Source organism: Neolamprologus brichardi, chromosome 7 (genome assembly GCF_056152115.1).
Source record: "Neolamprologus brichardi isolate AB-2024 chromosome 7, ASM5615211v1, whole genome shotgun sequence".
Taxonomy (NCBI): Eukaryota; Metazoa; Chordata; class Actinopteri; order Cichliformes; family Cichlidae; genus Neolamprologus; species Neolamprologus brichardi.
In genome coordinates this window covers 11,456,810-11,472,188 of record NC_142110.1, presented here as the reverse complement: position 1 = coordinate 11,472,188, position 15,379 = coordinate 11,456,810, and the positions used below count along the sequence as shown (strand labels likewise).

The following is a 15,379-nucleotide window of genomic DNA, read 5'->3' as shown; positions in this document are numbered from 1 at the left end:
TTGTTATTATTATCCCTCTAAGTCTGAACTAGGGCTCTTAATGATGAGGCTAGTAAATTTATAGTTTTGGCCTCAATGCCCTACCTCACTATTGTTCTTCTAGACAGGTGTCAAATATTTTAGTTTGTCGGTGCATTAAAAATTAAAGTACTTAGACTAGATCCAGAGTTACAGGGTTGTTGTGAATCTGAAAAATCAAGTCTATATTTTACAACCCATTTGGCATCTGCTACAACCAGATCTTTTTAGTGAAAGGTACATGGTGGCCTAAAAATACATACCCAAACCAAAATAACTACTACAAACGACCCTTGTTTAACTGCCAACATTATGTTTTTTCTCCCTCGATGGGAGGGAGTAATTGGTTCCATTTGTTTGTCTGTCTGTCTTTTCAATTTTTGTGTGATGTTAGATACCGATTACAGCTCGAGCTGATTTAATTTTGGTAAAAATCAAGGTCATACCAAATGTGAAAATCATAAAAACTTTATATCACCCACAGTTTCTTTTGTAGATTAAATTTAGACAACAATAAACTACACCTTAGTGGACATGAGTACCTAGGTTGACCTACCTATTTGACCTTGACTTTAATTGTTAGCACCCAGGGTCAAAGTTGACCTCAAAAAACAATTTCAAGAAACTTTCATGTGAAAGGGCATAGAGAGAGATGAACAACTACACTATTTTTCAATATGGCGCCATACAACGTCGCATGTTGTAATAAAAACACCATAAAACTGTTTTAGGACAGCCATTGCCCTTTAGGAGGCGCTGCGTTCTTTCAGTGCTATTGTTTCAGGTATAATGTAAGCTCGCCTACCACACACAACCCTGGAAACCTGAGTATGTGAGGCTGACAATGGCCCTCAAACTCAGAACAAGAAAAACTTGTCAGATGCTTTATAGTAGCAGCATAATAATAGTACTTGTGCACTGACCATCACCCTTCTGGCTTACAGTTTCAGCTACTCACTTGCTTCACGCACCAACCCGTGTTGCTAAATGAAAAGTAGAGAAAATAAACAAGTTGACAAAGACACAGTCAAACACGTGGAGAGCAGGAAAGAACACATACTGAAAGCAATAATGGTCAATCAGTTCAAAAGTTCTACCTGTCAGGGTAGGAACCCCCACCAGAATACTGATTTTCTGGCTGCCAACAATGGTAACTTTGTTCTTGTTGCCATCACATGTCTTCTGAACTTTCTTTGATTTCGGTGACCGGGATGAGAATATTTTTAAAAAACACACAACAGCCACCAGTCCAGGTACATCCACTGCCATGATTGTCTGGTTACACAGTCAATCTAAATTCTGTCAATGACTTAAAAAACACAATAAATACAAATAAGGAGGACGAAACGCTAATGTTACTGTTCTTAATTAGTTGAGCAGCTGTCTACAATTTGTATAATTAAAAAATAATATAATTATAAAATTTGTATAAAGTTATGAGCCTATTTCAGGCAACTATTTGTCAACTTGACCCTGACACACTGTGACTGGATAAGACTACTGTTGTTAACTTACGACGCTAGCTCCTGGAGGTCATTTTTACAAACCTATCCATGTTTCCCATACTTCCTGCTTCTGACTGCACCACATAAATATATACATATTATACAATAATATTTCCTATATAAATAATTAAAAAAAACCTGACTAAACAGGTTTTCTTGTCCAGGAAAAATTATAGCCAGATTTGCTTGTAAATGTGTTGATTTATTTTTTATTCTTTTGAAGAATCAAAATTTTAAACCTCCTTAGGAGTGGAGTGGGGTGGGTGGGTTAACTGTGAAGTTAAACGTTAACATGACTTCAGACTGGTTCCAGTAATTTTCCAGCAGGATAGAGTCATTCTTTGTCTGGATAGTTTCCCCAGGAGTGGGAGGGCACAGAGACTGCATATCTATATTGGCACATAAACCACAATCCAGCTGCTTTATTGAAAGTTTTTCAAACCCATTTATTGTTGGCTTACTGAAATAAACAACATAGGGACTAGTTACAGTGAACAAGGTTCTTAGAAAGCAGTTTTTTATTTTACTGGCTTGCCACAGCATTCACCCTGCTGCCATCTGGCAAGTATTACAGAAGTACCGACTGCTGCTCCAGCAGACTTTAGGTCAGTTCATTTCCTCAGACCACTCACTTCATCCTCCGTCAACATGTATAAAAGTATTTTTTGTTGTTGTTGTTATATTTACAGCAAAATCATTATTTTTTTTAATTTATTTTTTGTTAGTAATATAAAGGCACTACATCATTTTAACCGTTTTATTACAGAAATTACACATTAACTGCAGAAAACAAATAGTGTGATTGATCGTGTATTTTATGGTTTTAGTGTGTTAATGATAAGCATTTGCCTTGCATGTGCTTACTGGTTATCAAGAGCTGGTCTAATGTGGACTCTGACCATGCACTGGCCATGGAAGATGATGTTACAGCAAGAGGCTGTAAAACAAACCGCTGTAAGCTCTCATTCCTCTCAGTATCTACTGCACTATTGAAAAAAAGACTTGGCGTAATTTAAAAGCTCCGGAGCCACATCATCGTGTACTTGAATGTTTTCTGGAACTGTATATGGCAAATAAATGTTTATTAATTAATTAATTAATTAACTACTAATGTATTGATCTGTGGTGCTGTTTTTATTATGAAAATAAACCACTCTTCAGACAAACTAAAATCAACCATGCTGACATTACAGATCTTCTAGTATCTCAATTCTCTCTTTTACCCCTGCTGCAGACGGCAAAAATATTAGAGTTAACTGTCTTTCCCTGTGGTTGGCTTACCTCTCTGCAGTGGAGAAGTTCTTCAGAACCACTATGTGCAGTAAGGGCTTCTCCCTTTGTCTCTGAGTCACGCTCAGTGTGGCTCAATCACCTGGCGGGTGCAGCAACACAGTCCGTTTCAGATGAATGACACTTAAATGAAAAGCATAATAGCAGCAAACATGTTCAAACGCTGCTGTGAAACAACACATAAGGGAAAAAAAGACATCAATGATGTAGCTACATAAAACCTTTTAAACTCTGAGCGGGATCATTATATGTATTTCACTGCATATAATTAGAAGAAACATGATGCTGCACATTACGACCAAAACCAGGAGAAAACAAACATGCCTCATTGTGATGTTTGTTTGTTTTGCTTCAGCAATGGTAAGTTAAATGCAAGCTCAGATAAAACAAAAAACTGAGGTCTAAGCCATGCACTTGGAAGTCTGGTTTACTGATAATGCTTCCAAAACCTCTGCCCCACAACTGAGGTCACGAAGACAAAAGAAAAAATTTAAACTGAAACCTAATCCCGCAGACATCTCAGAGAACAGAGGTCTGTTTTTAATATTCGTTGTTCTCTAAAGCCATCCCTCAGAGTCGTTCCTGCAGTGAGATAGACTTAAACTTCCAAGGGGTAGACTAGCTGTCTCTCCTATCACACACACAACTGGGATATTGGCTCTTCTTGGAAGGTTCTTCTGGGATCGTCTCCTTCTTGCTGTTTATTTTTCCCCAATTGCCAAAAAAATTGAGAGAACAATAATGTTTTGTAAATTTTTCTTTTCAATTTACTTTTGCAGAACATTACTTTGTATTGCAGTTTCAGTTAAATAGAAGACTTAAATCATTTTTACTTTACATTATTTCCAAAGTCACAGCTTTTTTGCAGATGAGGGTTGCATCTTTGGACATTCCTGAATTTATAAGCAGTATAGATCGATATTCCTCAGTTAACTTCCAATGATTACTTCTTTCAAACCATCAACTCTATTAGACCCATTTTGACAAGACTTTTTAAAAAGTCCCACAATTAACTAATGTATCGATCTTAAATATGATAAATCTATCTTTATTACTAGGGTACCTACCACAGGCTTTTAAGATAAGTTCATTAAACTATTACTTAAAAAGTTTCTACTTGGCCCAGCTGTCTTAGCAAATTATTGATAACTCCAACCTTCTTTTTACTTTAGTTTATTTAGCAAATTCTAGTCAGTGCAGAAACAGCACTGGTGAAGGTTATGAATGATCTACTTATGCCTGCTGACAGTTGATTAATCTCTGTGTTTGTCCTGCAAGACCTCAGTGCGGCATTTGATACTGTAGACCACAATATTTTACTGCAAACATTAGAACATTTTGTAAGTATTAAAGGTGCTGTGCTGCAGTGTTTTGAATCCTATCTGCAAAACAGATTTCCATTTCCTCATGAAAATGGGGAGTGTTTTCTATACAGAGCTCCACAGGGAACCCTGCTGGGACAAGTTCTATTTACTTTATACAGCCTTCCCTCGAATAACTTTTTGTTATTTGTATCACAGTCTTCTGATGCTAACTGAACTGACTATTTATGCACAATTAAATTAAAAAAACAATCAAATACAAGTTCCAGCTGTATAATAATCATCCACATAATAAACAGTGTTAATTATTAATATTTTAACATCAGCTGCAACTTTGTTTTAGCTTTCCAGATAATGTTCATAGATGGTTTACAAGCTAGTTATTAACAAATTCATGAACATTGCTGTCAAATTATTACTTATTACTTCTAGTAAAACACACTTAACAGTTGGTGGTTATGTGTTACTGATTTTTGCACAAGAATCTTCCTGCATTACAAGTGATGACCTAACCAGAAAAAAACAACCTTTATTACAATACATTTTAGCATAAAAACAGATGGTGTTAAACACTAGGGTTAGCTTCTGAGAGCGCCTCAAGTTCTGTTTTTTTAGCCATCAACTGTGGTTGTTTGAAAAGTACAAGTCCGTCCCCTGCAGGATCAGCGGTGCAGAGTATCCAGTGATTGTTGTCCTGTTCAGCTTTATGGGAATCCAAGAACGTGTGAGCCGTCAGCTCATACTCTTTGCCGTACATGGTCCTGCAAGGACACAACTGTTATGCACAGAAAAACGATAGTTGGCATGCAGGGGACCGAACGTCACTTTTAGCTGCCATTCTGAAGGCCGGAATCTATTAACAGCAGAAATGAATTCACATCCTGGTGGTCGTTATTAAGGACACAACAGATGGTTGGTTTCACATGTTCTTATAGCGGCTGTGGAGCTGATTAGCTAATTGGACCTGAGTAGCAGTGCAATTGTAATGTCAGTGTAGCAAAAATGTACTGTTTTCTTCTTTACTTGCTCCTTATGTATCTTACAGTATTGTTTGTTATTGCTAATGTGCTAACAGACATCTAAGCTGATATCATAAATGCCCAACACAACTGGTTTGGAGTTACATTTGAAAAGAAAATTGAAAAATACCAGAGGACTTGATCACCCAGAACAGCAAGAGCCTGGTTTGTTTTGCAATGCACAATCAGCACCTTCACATTAGCCTAAAAAAGCATGGACAAAACACAATTCTTAATGGCAGTGAAAGGAACATAATGCATTTATAACACTGATGTTGCAACAGGTGTAACGTTTAACCAGGAAGATACAGTAAACACTTACAGGAACTGGCAGACCCTCATATTCAAGTCTTTCCTGGGGGTCAAAGTAAACTATCTTCCACCATGACAGAAAGGAATCGCCGTCTTCCAGGCTTACTTCTTGGAGGCGAGACTTTTTTGCACACTTTTAGGTCAAAATATATGATAATAGTAAAGATTCTCACAAAAAGGGGGAACATAATTATGTCATCTTGCACTAAATTATGTACAGTATGTACAAATGCACAATTTTTCCATTTATTTTTCATTTAAAGCATTGTCACGGTTAGTTTTGCTGTAATTAATGTTAAAGCTTAACTTACCTTTTGAAAACTTTGCAGGTCACTCGTCAAGTAAAGCTGAGGGCAAGAAAGGGAAAGAATACATGTAAATACAAGAAGCAATCATTCAAATTGTACATACATCCCATGTGTATATGAGACCCTGCTTTGTCTTTGATTCATGTTGTAACATTAGTTATGGTACTTCCATGTGTTTGTGGTTTTCCTTTCCTGTGCGTTTTCTGTTCACCCTGTCTATAGCTTGCTGTTTTTCTGCATCTGTTCTTTGTTCTGCTTTAAATTTTCCTGTTTCATTTTGAGCGTTATTCCCTTGTATTTTTTCATCCCTTCTGGGCTATTTTACTTCATTATCATCTTGAATGACTTTACCTGTGTCTCATTTATTCATCTTCCCATGTGCATTTAGTGTGTGTCTGCCCTTAGGCTTTGGTGGTTATGTCGTGCCTCCTGTGAACCTTTCTCTATTTTGATTTTTGTTTTCTTGACAGGATATTGGATATCTACATTTAGACATAAGAAAAAAGCATGGCATGTTAAAAGTTCATTAAAAAAAGACTATAGCAATCTAGAAGCCATTTAAATCTTGCATTAAAAAAAGGGGATTTATGGATGGCTAGATAATCCTGAGAAATATCTGTATGCAAGGGACAAAGTCGAACACTCTCAGAAAGCAGTGAATTAAAAACCAACATGACTTCATATCTGACATTAATGCATGGCCTTAACCCAGTAAAAACAGTTTGTTGCTATCGCCACAAATCCAAATTCAAACTCTCCTAAGGTAATGAAAAAAGCATAGTATAAAAAGCCAATGTGTTCTTTGGGACTTAACTCTTTAGAGATGGACTGAGGCGATGTGCAAAAACTATTTGAACCATCACAGTTTGAAATTGTTTTTCATCCTCTGGGATAAAGAAAAGAGGAACCGTTTCAATTTTTTTCAGCTTTCACTTTAAAAGCAAGAATCCACAGTAGTATAAGAGCGTGTAGTGTGTCAAGGGATTTTTTTCAATCTTTGAAAAGCATCTTAATGGGTTGAAAAAACTGTTTCAGGAAAACAATGCCAACCTACATTCCACATGTAATTTAATAGCATAAGTACAAAGTGACCTACAAGGGTCCAGGTGCCAAACTAGCCTGACTATAGTCCACACCTGTCACAAATGGATCACACTGTGTTAAAAAGAACGCAACTTAGTGGTAATTGTTTTTTTTTTTCTTAGAAAGATAATAATTTAACCTTCCAGTAATTGGCACACTGACAAGATCAGGTTTTTAAAAGTAATGTCATAACTTATATAAAGCTACTAAAATACTATAATAAACAGACTGTTCATACATATTGGCTCATTTGTACAGGCCATCCTTTCTGGTATTACACTTCAACACTGTATCTACTACCAGTAATAAACGCCTTAATAAATCTTCTAAACTCAACACATCTAGTTTAGATCAGTCCAAAGACATAACTGAAAAAACAGTGTTATATAATAATCAGTGCTTAAAAGACTTATATATATTACAGAACTGTGGTGTCAGGCCAGATTGTGCTCCCTGTAAAAAAAACATACTAAAGGATTTTTATGTGGAAAATCACCATTTAAGATACTCTTTGCATTTGCCATGTAATTAAAATGTGTATTGTGTGTGTGTGTGTGTGTGTATGTGTGTGTGTTCACTTACTCCCCTGGCAAAGCCATTTGTTGTCTTTAAGGCAAAACTTTGCTCAAAATGAAGAGTGGATCCCTCAGGACTGCCATCTACACTGATGTCACACAAGCAGATGTTGCAGATTGAAATCAGGGTGTTCTACAAGTATTAAAGTTTATGTTAATGTAAATTTGAGGGTGTTTACCTGGCAATGACAAAAGCTGTGCGTGTGCACGGCTGGACACTCCTGACAGCGCTGACTGCACACGGAGCTTGAATGCTGGGAGAAGGAATCTTTGTTAAGCTGTTAACATCAGCGTTGATGCTCACTGCACTGCACTCCCTGTTTCCTCCTCCCATGTTCACTAACATCACAATATCACCAAAGTGCAGTGTACCATCATTTGTCACGGAGAACTTCACCTACACAAACAGATAAAGTCCCTTATTAGCACATTGCCAGGGTGTATTTTATTAGGTATTTTTATTAGGTTAAAACTCATTTTACCGGTTTTAAAATGTTCTCTTTGAGGAGGTCCATTTTCTGGCCAGCAAGCTCACCCCTCCCTTTTTTCTCCAGATGTTCTTTTACTTCATCCTGGAGGAAAAAAAAATAACACATCAAGTAAGTACTCTTTAACACAGTTTTCTTTTCAGTCCCACCACTACTGGTTACTGTAGCAAGTAAAGTAAATCAATTACTTAAAAACATTTACAGTAGCATTAAACCATTATTACAAAAATTATTTGTAATCTCCCAAATTCAGTATTTCAGGATTATATCTAGCTGCGTGACATTTTGCGTTTGTTTTTGTCTCTGTGCAGTGGAACCCTGAAAACTTTACCCCAATAGCTATATCAACGTATTTTTGTGTTGCCTACAACTCATAAAACGTCTAGCACTGAATACTTTCTTTAGGTATGAAAACAGGACTATAAACAGTCAGATGTAAAGTACATTTCGAAGAATATGGGAATATTTTGACCATGAATTGTAAAAGGTTAAATGTTTATTAAAAAATTCCAAAAATTAGCAGACTATTTGTCATTATTTATTAGATCAATGTCCAGTTCGCAGTAATTGAAACACTTAACTGACTTACAAACACTGAATTACAAACACTGAATTACTACCAGTGCTATTTTCAACCCATTGCTGGTTGAAACATTAAATGTTCCAGTAGTTTTTTTTCTCTCTCTCTCTCTCTTTAAACAAACCTCTTTTAAGCGCTGCTCTTCAAACCAGTTTCCCATTTTCACAGGTGTGCGGTAAGTTCTTATATGTGCCATTTTTCACTCAGGCAAAACTGCGAGTACATGCCGGAAACTTTAACAAGTTTAGCTGCTTTAGCTACTTTAGCTTGGTTTGTGATGTAGTCTCTATGGTAACGGTGTACTCGTCAGTTCTCGCTGATTGTCGCGAGACGTCGAGGTTGTAATTAGAAACAAAACAACTGCAGTGTAGTACATTCAGACAGCCATATGTTTGTGTGGGGGCTTTTTAATCCGCTTTAATCTTTCTTGATTTGATTTTTTTTAAAAGTTTTTTTGCTCTATAGAGCAATTGTATTGTTTTTGAGTGTGTTTTTGAGCCTTTATTTATTTATTTTAATTTAATGATATTGACTTAAGCCACTTTATTGGTAATTGTATGTGCTTTTTTTTTGTTTTGCCTACTGCAATTTATTTACAACATTTATAAAGTATATCTTATTTTAAAAGGTTCATGGTTTATAATTTGTCCTATTTGAAATAGAATAACCCATGCATGTGAGATATTGTCATATCATATCAGCCACTCACTTTGGAAGTCATCACAGCGGATCATCTGCCTCTGTCTCACTCTACCCCTAGCATCCTCTTTTATTACACCAACCCTCTGCATTTCCTCCTTCACTACATCCATGAATCTTCTCTGTGGTCTTCCTCTTTTGTTCCTACCTGGCAGCTCCATATTCAACATCATTTGTCCAGTATATTCACTCTCTCCCCTCTGCACATGTCCAAACTATCTCAGCTACGCCTCTCCAGCATGACCTGTCCCTCTGATACATTTTCATATTTGTCTTTATTGTTACTAATTATTCCCACCAACATACAAAAGCACAAAATAAATTAAAAAGAATTTCTGTTTTTCATTTAAGAGTGGAATAAAACAACATGTGGTCACGGAGTTGCAGAAAGCATGTAGTGTCATACAAGTTTATTTTTGTAATCCTTCACAGTTACCTATGCAATAATATTCTGTGCTTTAGAATAATACTATATGCTTTATCATTTTACAAACAGTTAAACTCTAACAGTTGTAATCCAAAGACTTGAAGAAAAATGTCCACATATCTGCTGTACATCTTTCTCTGTTTCTCTCTGTATGTTTCAGTGGCCATTGGCCCTGCCTCTAGCACCAGAACCATTCATGTGACTTGGTTTGTGGTTTCTTTCTATCGGTGGGTCACTGTCATCTTCCTCTTTATCACTCCTATCGTCGCCTTCCAGCTGCAGGATGAAAATAAGCAAAGAGGATAAACAACACAGACAGAAATAAAACATACCCCACATTCCCACACATCCCACATGCATGGACACAGAGACATCTGTAAACCCACCTGGGTAAAGATAAACTTGTAAACCATTCTTAATATGAGAGCAGCCCAGTACAGGTGGAGCAACTGGAGAACCAACAACATGACGTTGAAGAAATAGTAGCCAAAGAAGGCAGGATACAATTCCAGTGGGTACACCCATGTACAGTGAATCAGCCTGTGGAAAACACACTCATAATATTTTAACATATCACACTAAGATCATAAAGATCAAGATCATCACTAGGGTGCAATTTTTCTTTTAAAATACTTACCAAAAAGGAAAAACAATAAGTCTTGTCACCATAAAGACGACGGCAAACACCACAAACATGCCGTTAGAAGTCTGCTGCCACGTGGCGTAGTTGAATACTTTTGCACCCTATAAGGGGGGAGAGTAAATACATGTTACCTATTTTGCCATCAAATATGCCTAAAGTAACACTATACTTAAATCTATGTATATTTTGACAAATTAAAAAAGCCTCCAAACACAAAGAATGAGTTTTCTTATTTTCCATGCCACCTCAGAAATTGTTCACTGCCAGATTTTTGCTGGATCACCACCTTTACAATTTTTTTTTTTTTTTTAAGAAAAAAAGGTCATCATAAAAAAAATACAGATGCAATAATTTCAAATTAAAAAAGAGTGGCTGGCTGAAGTTAAAATTTTAATCAGTCTTTTTCTGACTAACTGACAATGCAACACAACATACCCATAAGTATAAGTACCCTCACTATAGCTAATACAGCTACAGCACTGACCTCGAGTAGGATGTCAGAAGAGTCATGAACAACCATGACAAGGGTTCCGATACGGACGAAGTTTGAAATCCAGGAGAAACTCAGGAGAGTCAGTGTGGCCATATGATGAACCACCTGCTCTTTAAAGTCCTACAAGTAAACAAGACAAATAAGACACAAAGATCACATAATACAACAGGCTTTGCCCCAAAAACTGTATTCTAAAAACACAGAAATCTAATCTAATAATAATCTAATGATATTATTACATTAAATATTTTTCTGTCTCAAAATGTGCTTTTGGGAGATGATTACACATTTAAGTGTGATTCATTTATGTATAGTAGAAGCAACAATTTTGTTTTACGTTGCTCATTTTCTTATTATTTCTAATATACAGAAATGCATATGTTGTGCCTGAATAATTATTTATTTATTAAACATTTATTAAAATGTTTATTTATTAAAAAGCTTGTGATTGTCTTTTGGCTCTGCATAAAACATAGTGGGGGAGGTTGTATTGTGGGTAGAAAACAAATCCTCCAAGATTCAAATAAATGAAACTACTTCATTGTCACTTTACACGTTTGTACACTTACTTTTCGTTTCACATCAAATGTGAGACTGAAGACCAAAGAAAGATAGAAGCCCATTTCCAACATGTAATACCAGTACTGTGATGGCAGAAGGGACTGTGTGGGGGCAAGCAGGTGTATTTTTGTGTCATTCATCATGCTGTACTGTGTAATCCATCGCAAATACCAAAGGTAAAGGCACGTACCTGTTTAGGAAAACCTGCCCAAACTTCCCTTAGATTATAAACCCAGGGTTTCTAAATCCAAGGAAAACAGTAAAGCAGAGAGTGTGATGTGAATATCAGAGAAACAAATCAACCAAGCTGGCTGTTCACTCATGCCTTGTAAGGACAGTCCCAGTACTTACATCATAGAGAGCTAGGATTCCACCAAAAAATGCAAAAAGATAAAATGCACATCTCCAACTGTTGACAGGCAAAAGCAATAACGTCACATATTTGCATAGACATTAATCTTTTCGCATCAGTGCATCTTCAGTTCACACAGACATACGCTCACCTGGCTTCACTGAACCTCTTTCGAAGCCCCGGTCGCTCCTGGTTCCTTCTCCTCCTGAACCACACCTGAACTCTTCTTTCTGGCCAGCCAGTCTTCTTACACAGAGACCACACGTCAGCCTGAGACACAACAGGAGACATTCCAGTGTTTATAACCTTTCCACATTTGGACGCACCCTCTCCAAGGTTACACAAGCAGTAAGCTTTAGTCTTTGATTATTAACACACATTAACAGGGCAATTCCACTAAAATTTGTGGCAACCAAACATGTTTAAAGGGATGTGATGCACACGTAAAAAGACTTTATGATGTTCTATTAAAATGCATTTCACCTGTAGCTTATTTGAACAGAAATCTGGATTTGTTTTTCTTTTGTACTTTCAATCATTTACTATTTTTTTTTTGTCATATTTGTCACCCTTACATGTTTCAGATCATCAAACAAATGGTAATATTAGACAAAGATAACCTGAGGAAATAGTAAATGCAGCAGTTAAATAACACTTTTAAGTATTCAAGGAAATAACCAATCCAATACCATCAACCCTTTCCTGACATTTCAGGAAAGGGTTATAAAGGCTTTGGGACTCCTTGAACCACAATAAAGGCACTTATCCACAAATAGAGAAAAACCTGGAACAATGGTGAACCTTTCCAGGACTGTCCAACCTATTGAAATCACTCCAAGGAGGCTCGTCCAGGAGGTCGCAAAAGCGCAGCCCTCATTTGCCTCAGTTAAGGTTAATGATGAGGAGTTAATGATTCAACCATAGAAAGAGACTGGTCAAACATGACATCTATGTGAGAGTTTCAAGGAGAAAACCACTGCTGACCAAAAAAGAACACAAAGGCTCGGCTCATATTTGGGGAAAATATTCTGTGGACTGGTTTAAGTCCTGTTACATGTGACATAAAACTAACACAGCATTTCAGAAAAAGGGCATCATATCCCAGAACTGCTCTCCTGCTTCAAGACCTGGATGACTGAAGCTCAAGCGCGCTCAGATAGGAAGACACATATCTGAAACCTAACAGAAAATTTACATGTTAATGGCTCAAAAAAAAAGTTTAAAAAAAAAAGGTTTTAGATTAGCGTAATCAAAGTCCAGCCTTAAATCCAATTGAAATACTCTGTCATGACCTTAAATAAGCCGTTCATTCTGAGTCCATTGTAATGTGAAAGATTAAGTTTCAGTTATTCTAAAGACTTGATTATAGTTCTTGATAACAAGGGTGGCACAACCAGTTGTGGGGTTTATGGGTCATTGCTTTGTCACATAGGTCCAGACAGCTTTTTTCCCCTTAATAATAAAAATAATAAAAATTCAAAAACTGCATTTTGTATTTACTCTGATTATCCTTGTCTAATAATAAAGGTTGTTTGACGACCTGAAAAATATAAGTGTAACAAATATGCCTGAAAAAAGAGATCAGGGTGGGGGCTTCACATCACTGTATTATCCATGTGTTCGCAGTATAACTCACTTGAGAAGGAACCCGTGTTTGGCTGCAGAAGTATTTTTCTAGTATAGGGTTTTGTTCTGCTGGGAGACGTATCTTGTCCCTGATTCCCCAAAAATTAGCCAGTGGTGTGGCAAAGTACCTGAAACAGCACCAAAAGCCGGTCACTTCCTTCTAAACACAAAAAAGTCCTGGGATTCTAAAACCAGATGACTGCGTTACTAATCTCATTGACACACAGGCATATTTACTTACATACTTTGCGGTCTTACCTTTCAAACAGGTATCTGACTACAAGCAGGCAAAGGGCACAGGGTAGAGAGGCATAAAGATGAGACACTTTCGCATAGACACGACCTTCCTTGTCCTCTAAAGCAGACCAGGACAAATTTCCTGGCAGCCACAAACGGTCCCACCAGATCCACTCCCCAACTGTCTGCAACATGATGCTGGAAAACACACAAAAATTACATATGACTATCACTGTCACTCAAGTAAATTCAGTATATAAGATAAAATTTCTTAAAAATCTTGTTTCCAAATTCAAATGAGTAAAATTGGCATGACTTTCCTTACTTTCTGATTAATAATGTATCTTTTTTTTTCTTTTCTTTTCTTGTTACATTTCCCTCTTTTCTTTTTGTTATCATGAAGATCTCCTGCCAAAGTAGTGTGACGCCACTGAATGAGCCACGTACATATTCTTGAAACTTAACAGCGGTCACTAGATGGCATCAAGATCTGGCTGCTGCTATGATCCAAGCACATTCACCGCCAAGAAATCTACCATATGGTGCCAACTTTTCATCGCAGCAGCAATTTTTGATTCGACTTTCCTCTATCTTCAACTCGCCTTGGATAACATCAATACTCGATGTACTGGCAGTCATGAATGAAGTGAGCAATATACAGAAGAAGAACTACGTAGATATCAAAGGGCAAGAAAGATAAAGATGGGTGAGGAGCAATTCAAAAGGGAGATTAAGGAGAAACAAAGTCCTTCTTCTCGTGGACCTCGATCATAACTGTAGATAAAAGTGTGTTTTTTGAGCAGTGAGAAAAGTACTTAAGTACTTAAAGCGAGCTGGATTGTAACTGGTTTAAATGATCAGTTAAAATATTTGCTCTAAATTTACTCGCTACGATAGACTGAGTCATATCAGTGTGTCCCTGAGCCTCAAAGGTAGTTAATAAGTCAACATAAGAACAGTCAAATGTGCCCGCAAGCGGTGTTGTCTTGACAAGTTCTAACAATAGAAAGAGAAGCTGAGGCAGACAAAGCGAGTGAGTGTACGCGACAAAGAATGATGAAACTAGAGAAACAGTTAAATATGGTGTAAACTTCAATAATTCCAGCCTTCCGCTTGATTGAAGTTATTACATCCTTTAGTTTAGGTAACAAAATACATGGAAACTAAGTATGGAAATGTCTACCCAAACACACACTCACCTTCAGTGTCCCAGTGTGAGTAGTGTCTGGTGTTTTCCTCTGCCAGTCTGTTACTCATACAACTCAGTGGTACTGCTCTTATCCACACCAGGTAACAGCACTGTCCTGTGATCCTAGACGATCCCTCTTCCTGCTATTGTAAACCCATTCTTCATAGTTATAGAAAGCAAATATCAGCTCAGTCTGCTGCCTCACTTCATCTGTACAATGTGTCTCATTGTGTGGCACTAGACTCCAGTGAGCATGTTTCTAGGCATGCGTATGGTCGCTCACCTGAATGGGATCCTTCCCTCCCACTTTGTCTGCTCTTGTGATCACACCCTTGTAGTTGCTGCAAGTCTTTTGAGATTAGCACAGCTGAGCACTGCAAACACCTTGGAGCATATTTGCATGTTGACTTGTAAGCTGCAAGAGTCAGGGAGTTGGAGTATTTGCGTACCCTCACCTGCAAAAGAATTCTCTTGGAATGCCAGGAAAACCCCCACAAAGGTCCCATTCATTGGCGGGGCAGGGGAGGAGGAGCCAGGGCAGAAAAGGAACTGACACACAAAGAGAGTGAAACATCACTCTGTATACATAGCTAACTGGGTTGATAACAAACTTATTAATACAAATGAGATGACCTTGGACTTAGTTTTGGAA

General features: G+C 37.3%; 2 protein-coding genes across 5 annotated transcripts; both read right to left on the bottom strand.

Annotated features, from left to right (window-relative positions):
- Nucleotides 1–4,639: 4,639 nt before the first annotated feature.
- cfap161 (cilia and flagella associated protein 161) lies at nucleotides 4,640–8,800 on the bottom strand. The gene is made up of 8 exons (XM_006789386.2): nucleotides 8,625–8,800; nucleotides 7,915–8,004; nucleotides 7,612–7,829; nucleotides 7,440–7,521; nucleotides 5,778–5,813; nucleotides 5,477–5,599; nucleotides 5,285–5,358; nucleotides 4,640–4,896 (listed from the first exon to the last, which is right to left on the bottom strand). Exons 1-8 carry the CDS (start codon nucleotides 8,694–8,696, stop codon nucleotides 4,701–4,703), a joined length of 891 nt encoding a protein of 296 aa, XP_006789449.2. The 5' UTR covers nucleotides 8,697–8,800; the 3' UTR covers nucleotides 4,640–4,700.
- Nucleotides 8,801–9,645: 845 nt separating this feature from the next.
- Nucleotides 9,646–15,190, bottom strand: cers3b (ceramide synthase 3b). Of its 4 annotated transcripts, none has more exons than XM_006789387.3 (12): nucleotides 15,011–15,190; nucleotides 14,738–14,886; nucleotides 13,560–13,736; nucleotides 13,312–13,429; nucleotides 11,827–11,945; nucleotides 11,675–11,732; nucleotides 11,514–11,564; nucleotides 11,332–11,424; nucleotides 10,754–10,882; nucleotides 10,264–10,370; nucleotides 10,013–10,166; nucleotides 9,646–9,902 (listed from the first exon to the last, which is right to left on the bottom strand). In XM_006789387.3, the coding sequence occupies exons 3-12, from the start codon at nucleotides 13,730–13,732 to the stop codon at nucleotides 9,783–9,785; spliced, it is 1,122 nt and encodes a 373-aa protein (XP_006789450.1). In that variant the 5' UTR covers nucleotides 13,733–13,736; nucleotides 14,738–14,886; nucleotides 15,011–15,190; the 3' UTR covers nucleotides 9,646–9,782. The 4 variants fall into 4 exon arrangements, with proteins under 4 accessions (XP_006789450.1, XP_035763071.1, XP_087700482.1 ...); XM_035907178.2 differs by having other exon boundaries at nucleotides 14,738–14,870; XM_087844356.1 differs by lacking the exon at nucleotides 15,011–15,190 and having other exon boundaries at nucleotides 14,738–14,999.
- Nucleotides 15,191–15,379: the final 189 nt, after the last annotated feature.

Bases quoted from the DNA above. Each gene is read 5' to 3' on its own strand.
- cfap161 (XM_006789386.2), bottom strand. From the start codon at position 8,696: ATGGCACATATAAGAACTTACCGCACACCTGTGAAAATGGGAAACTGG. The intron at 8,005-8,624 runs GTTTGTTTAAAG...TTTTTCCTCCAG, and splicing joins AAGAGCAGCGCTTAAAAGAG to GATGAAGTAAAAGAACATCT. The intron at 5,814-7,439 runs GTAAGTGAACAC...TCTTGCCCTCAG, and splicing joins CAAATGGCTTTGCCAGGGGA to CTTTACTTGACGAGTGACCT.
- cers3b (XM_006789387.3), bottom strand. From the start codon at position 13,732: ATGTTGCAGACAGTTGGGGAGTGGATCTGGTGGGACCGTTTGTGGCTG. The intron at 11,733-11,826 runs GTGAGCGTATGT...GCCTGTCAACAG, and splicing joins AAGAGGTTCAGTGAAGCCAG to TTGGAGATGTGCATTTTATC. The intron at 10,167-10,263 runs GTAAGTATTTTA...TGTTTTCCACAG, and splicing joins CTTATTGTTTTTCCTTTTTG to GCTGATTCACTGTACATGGG.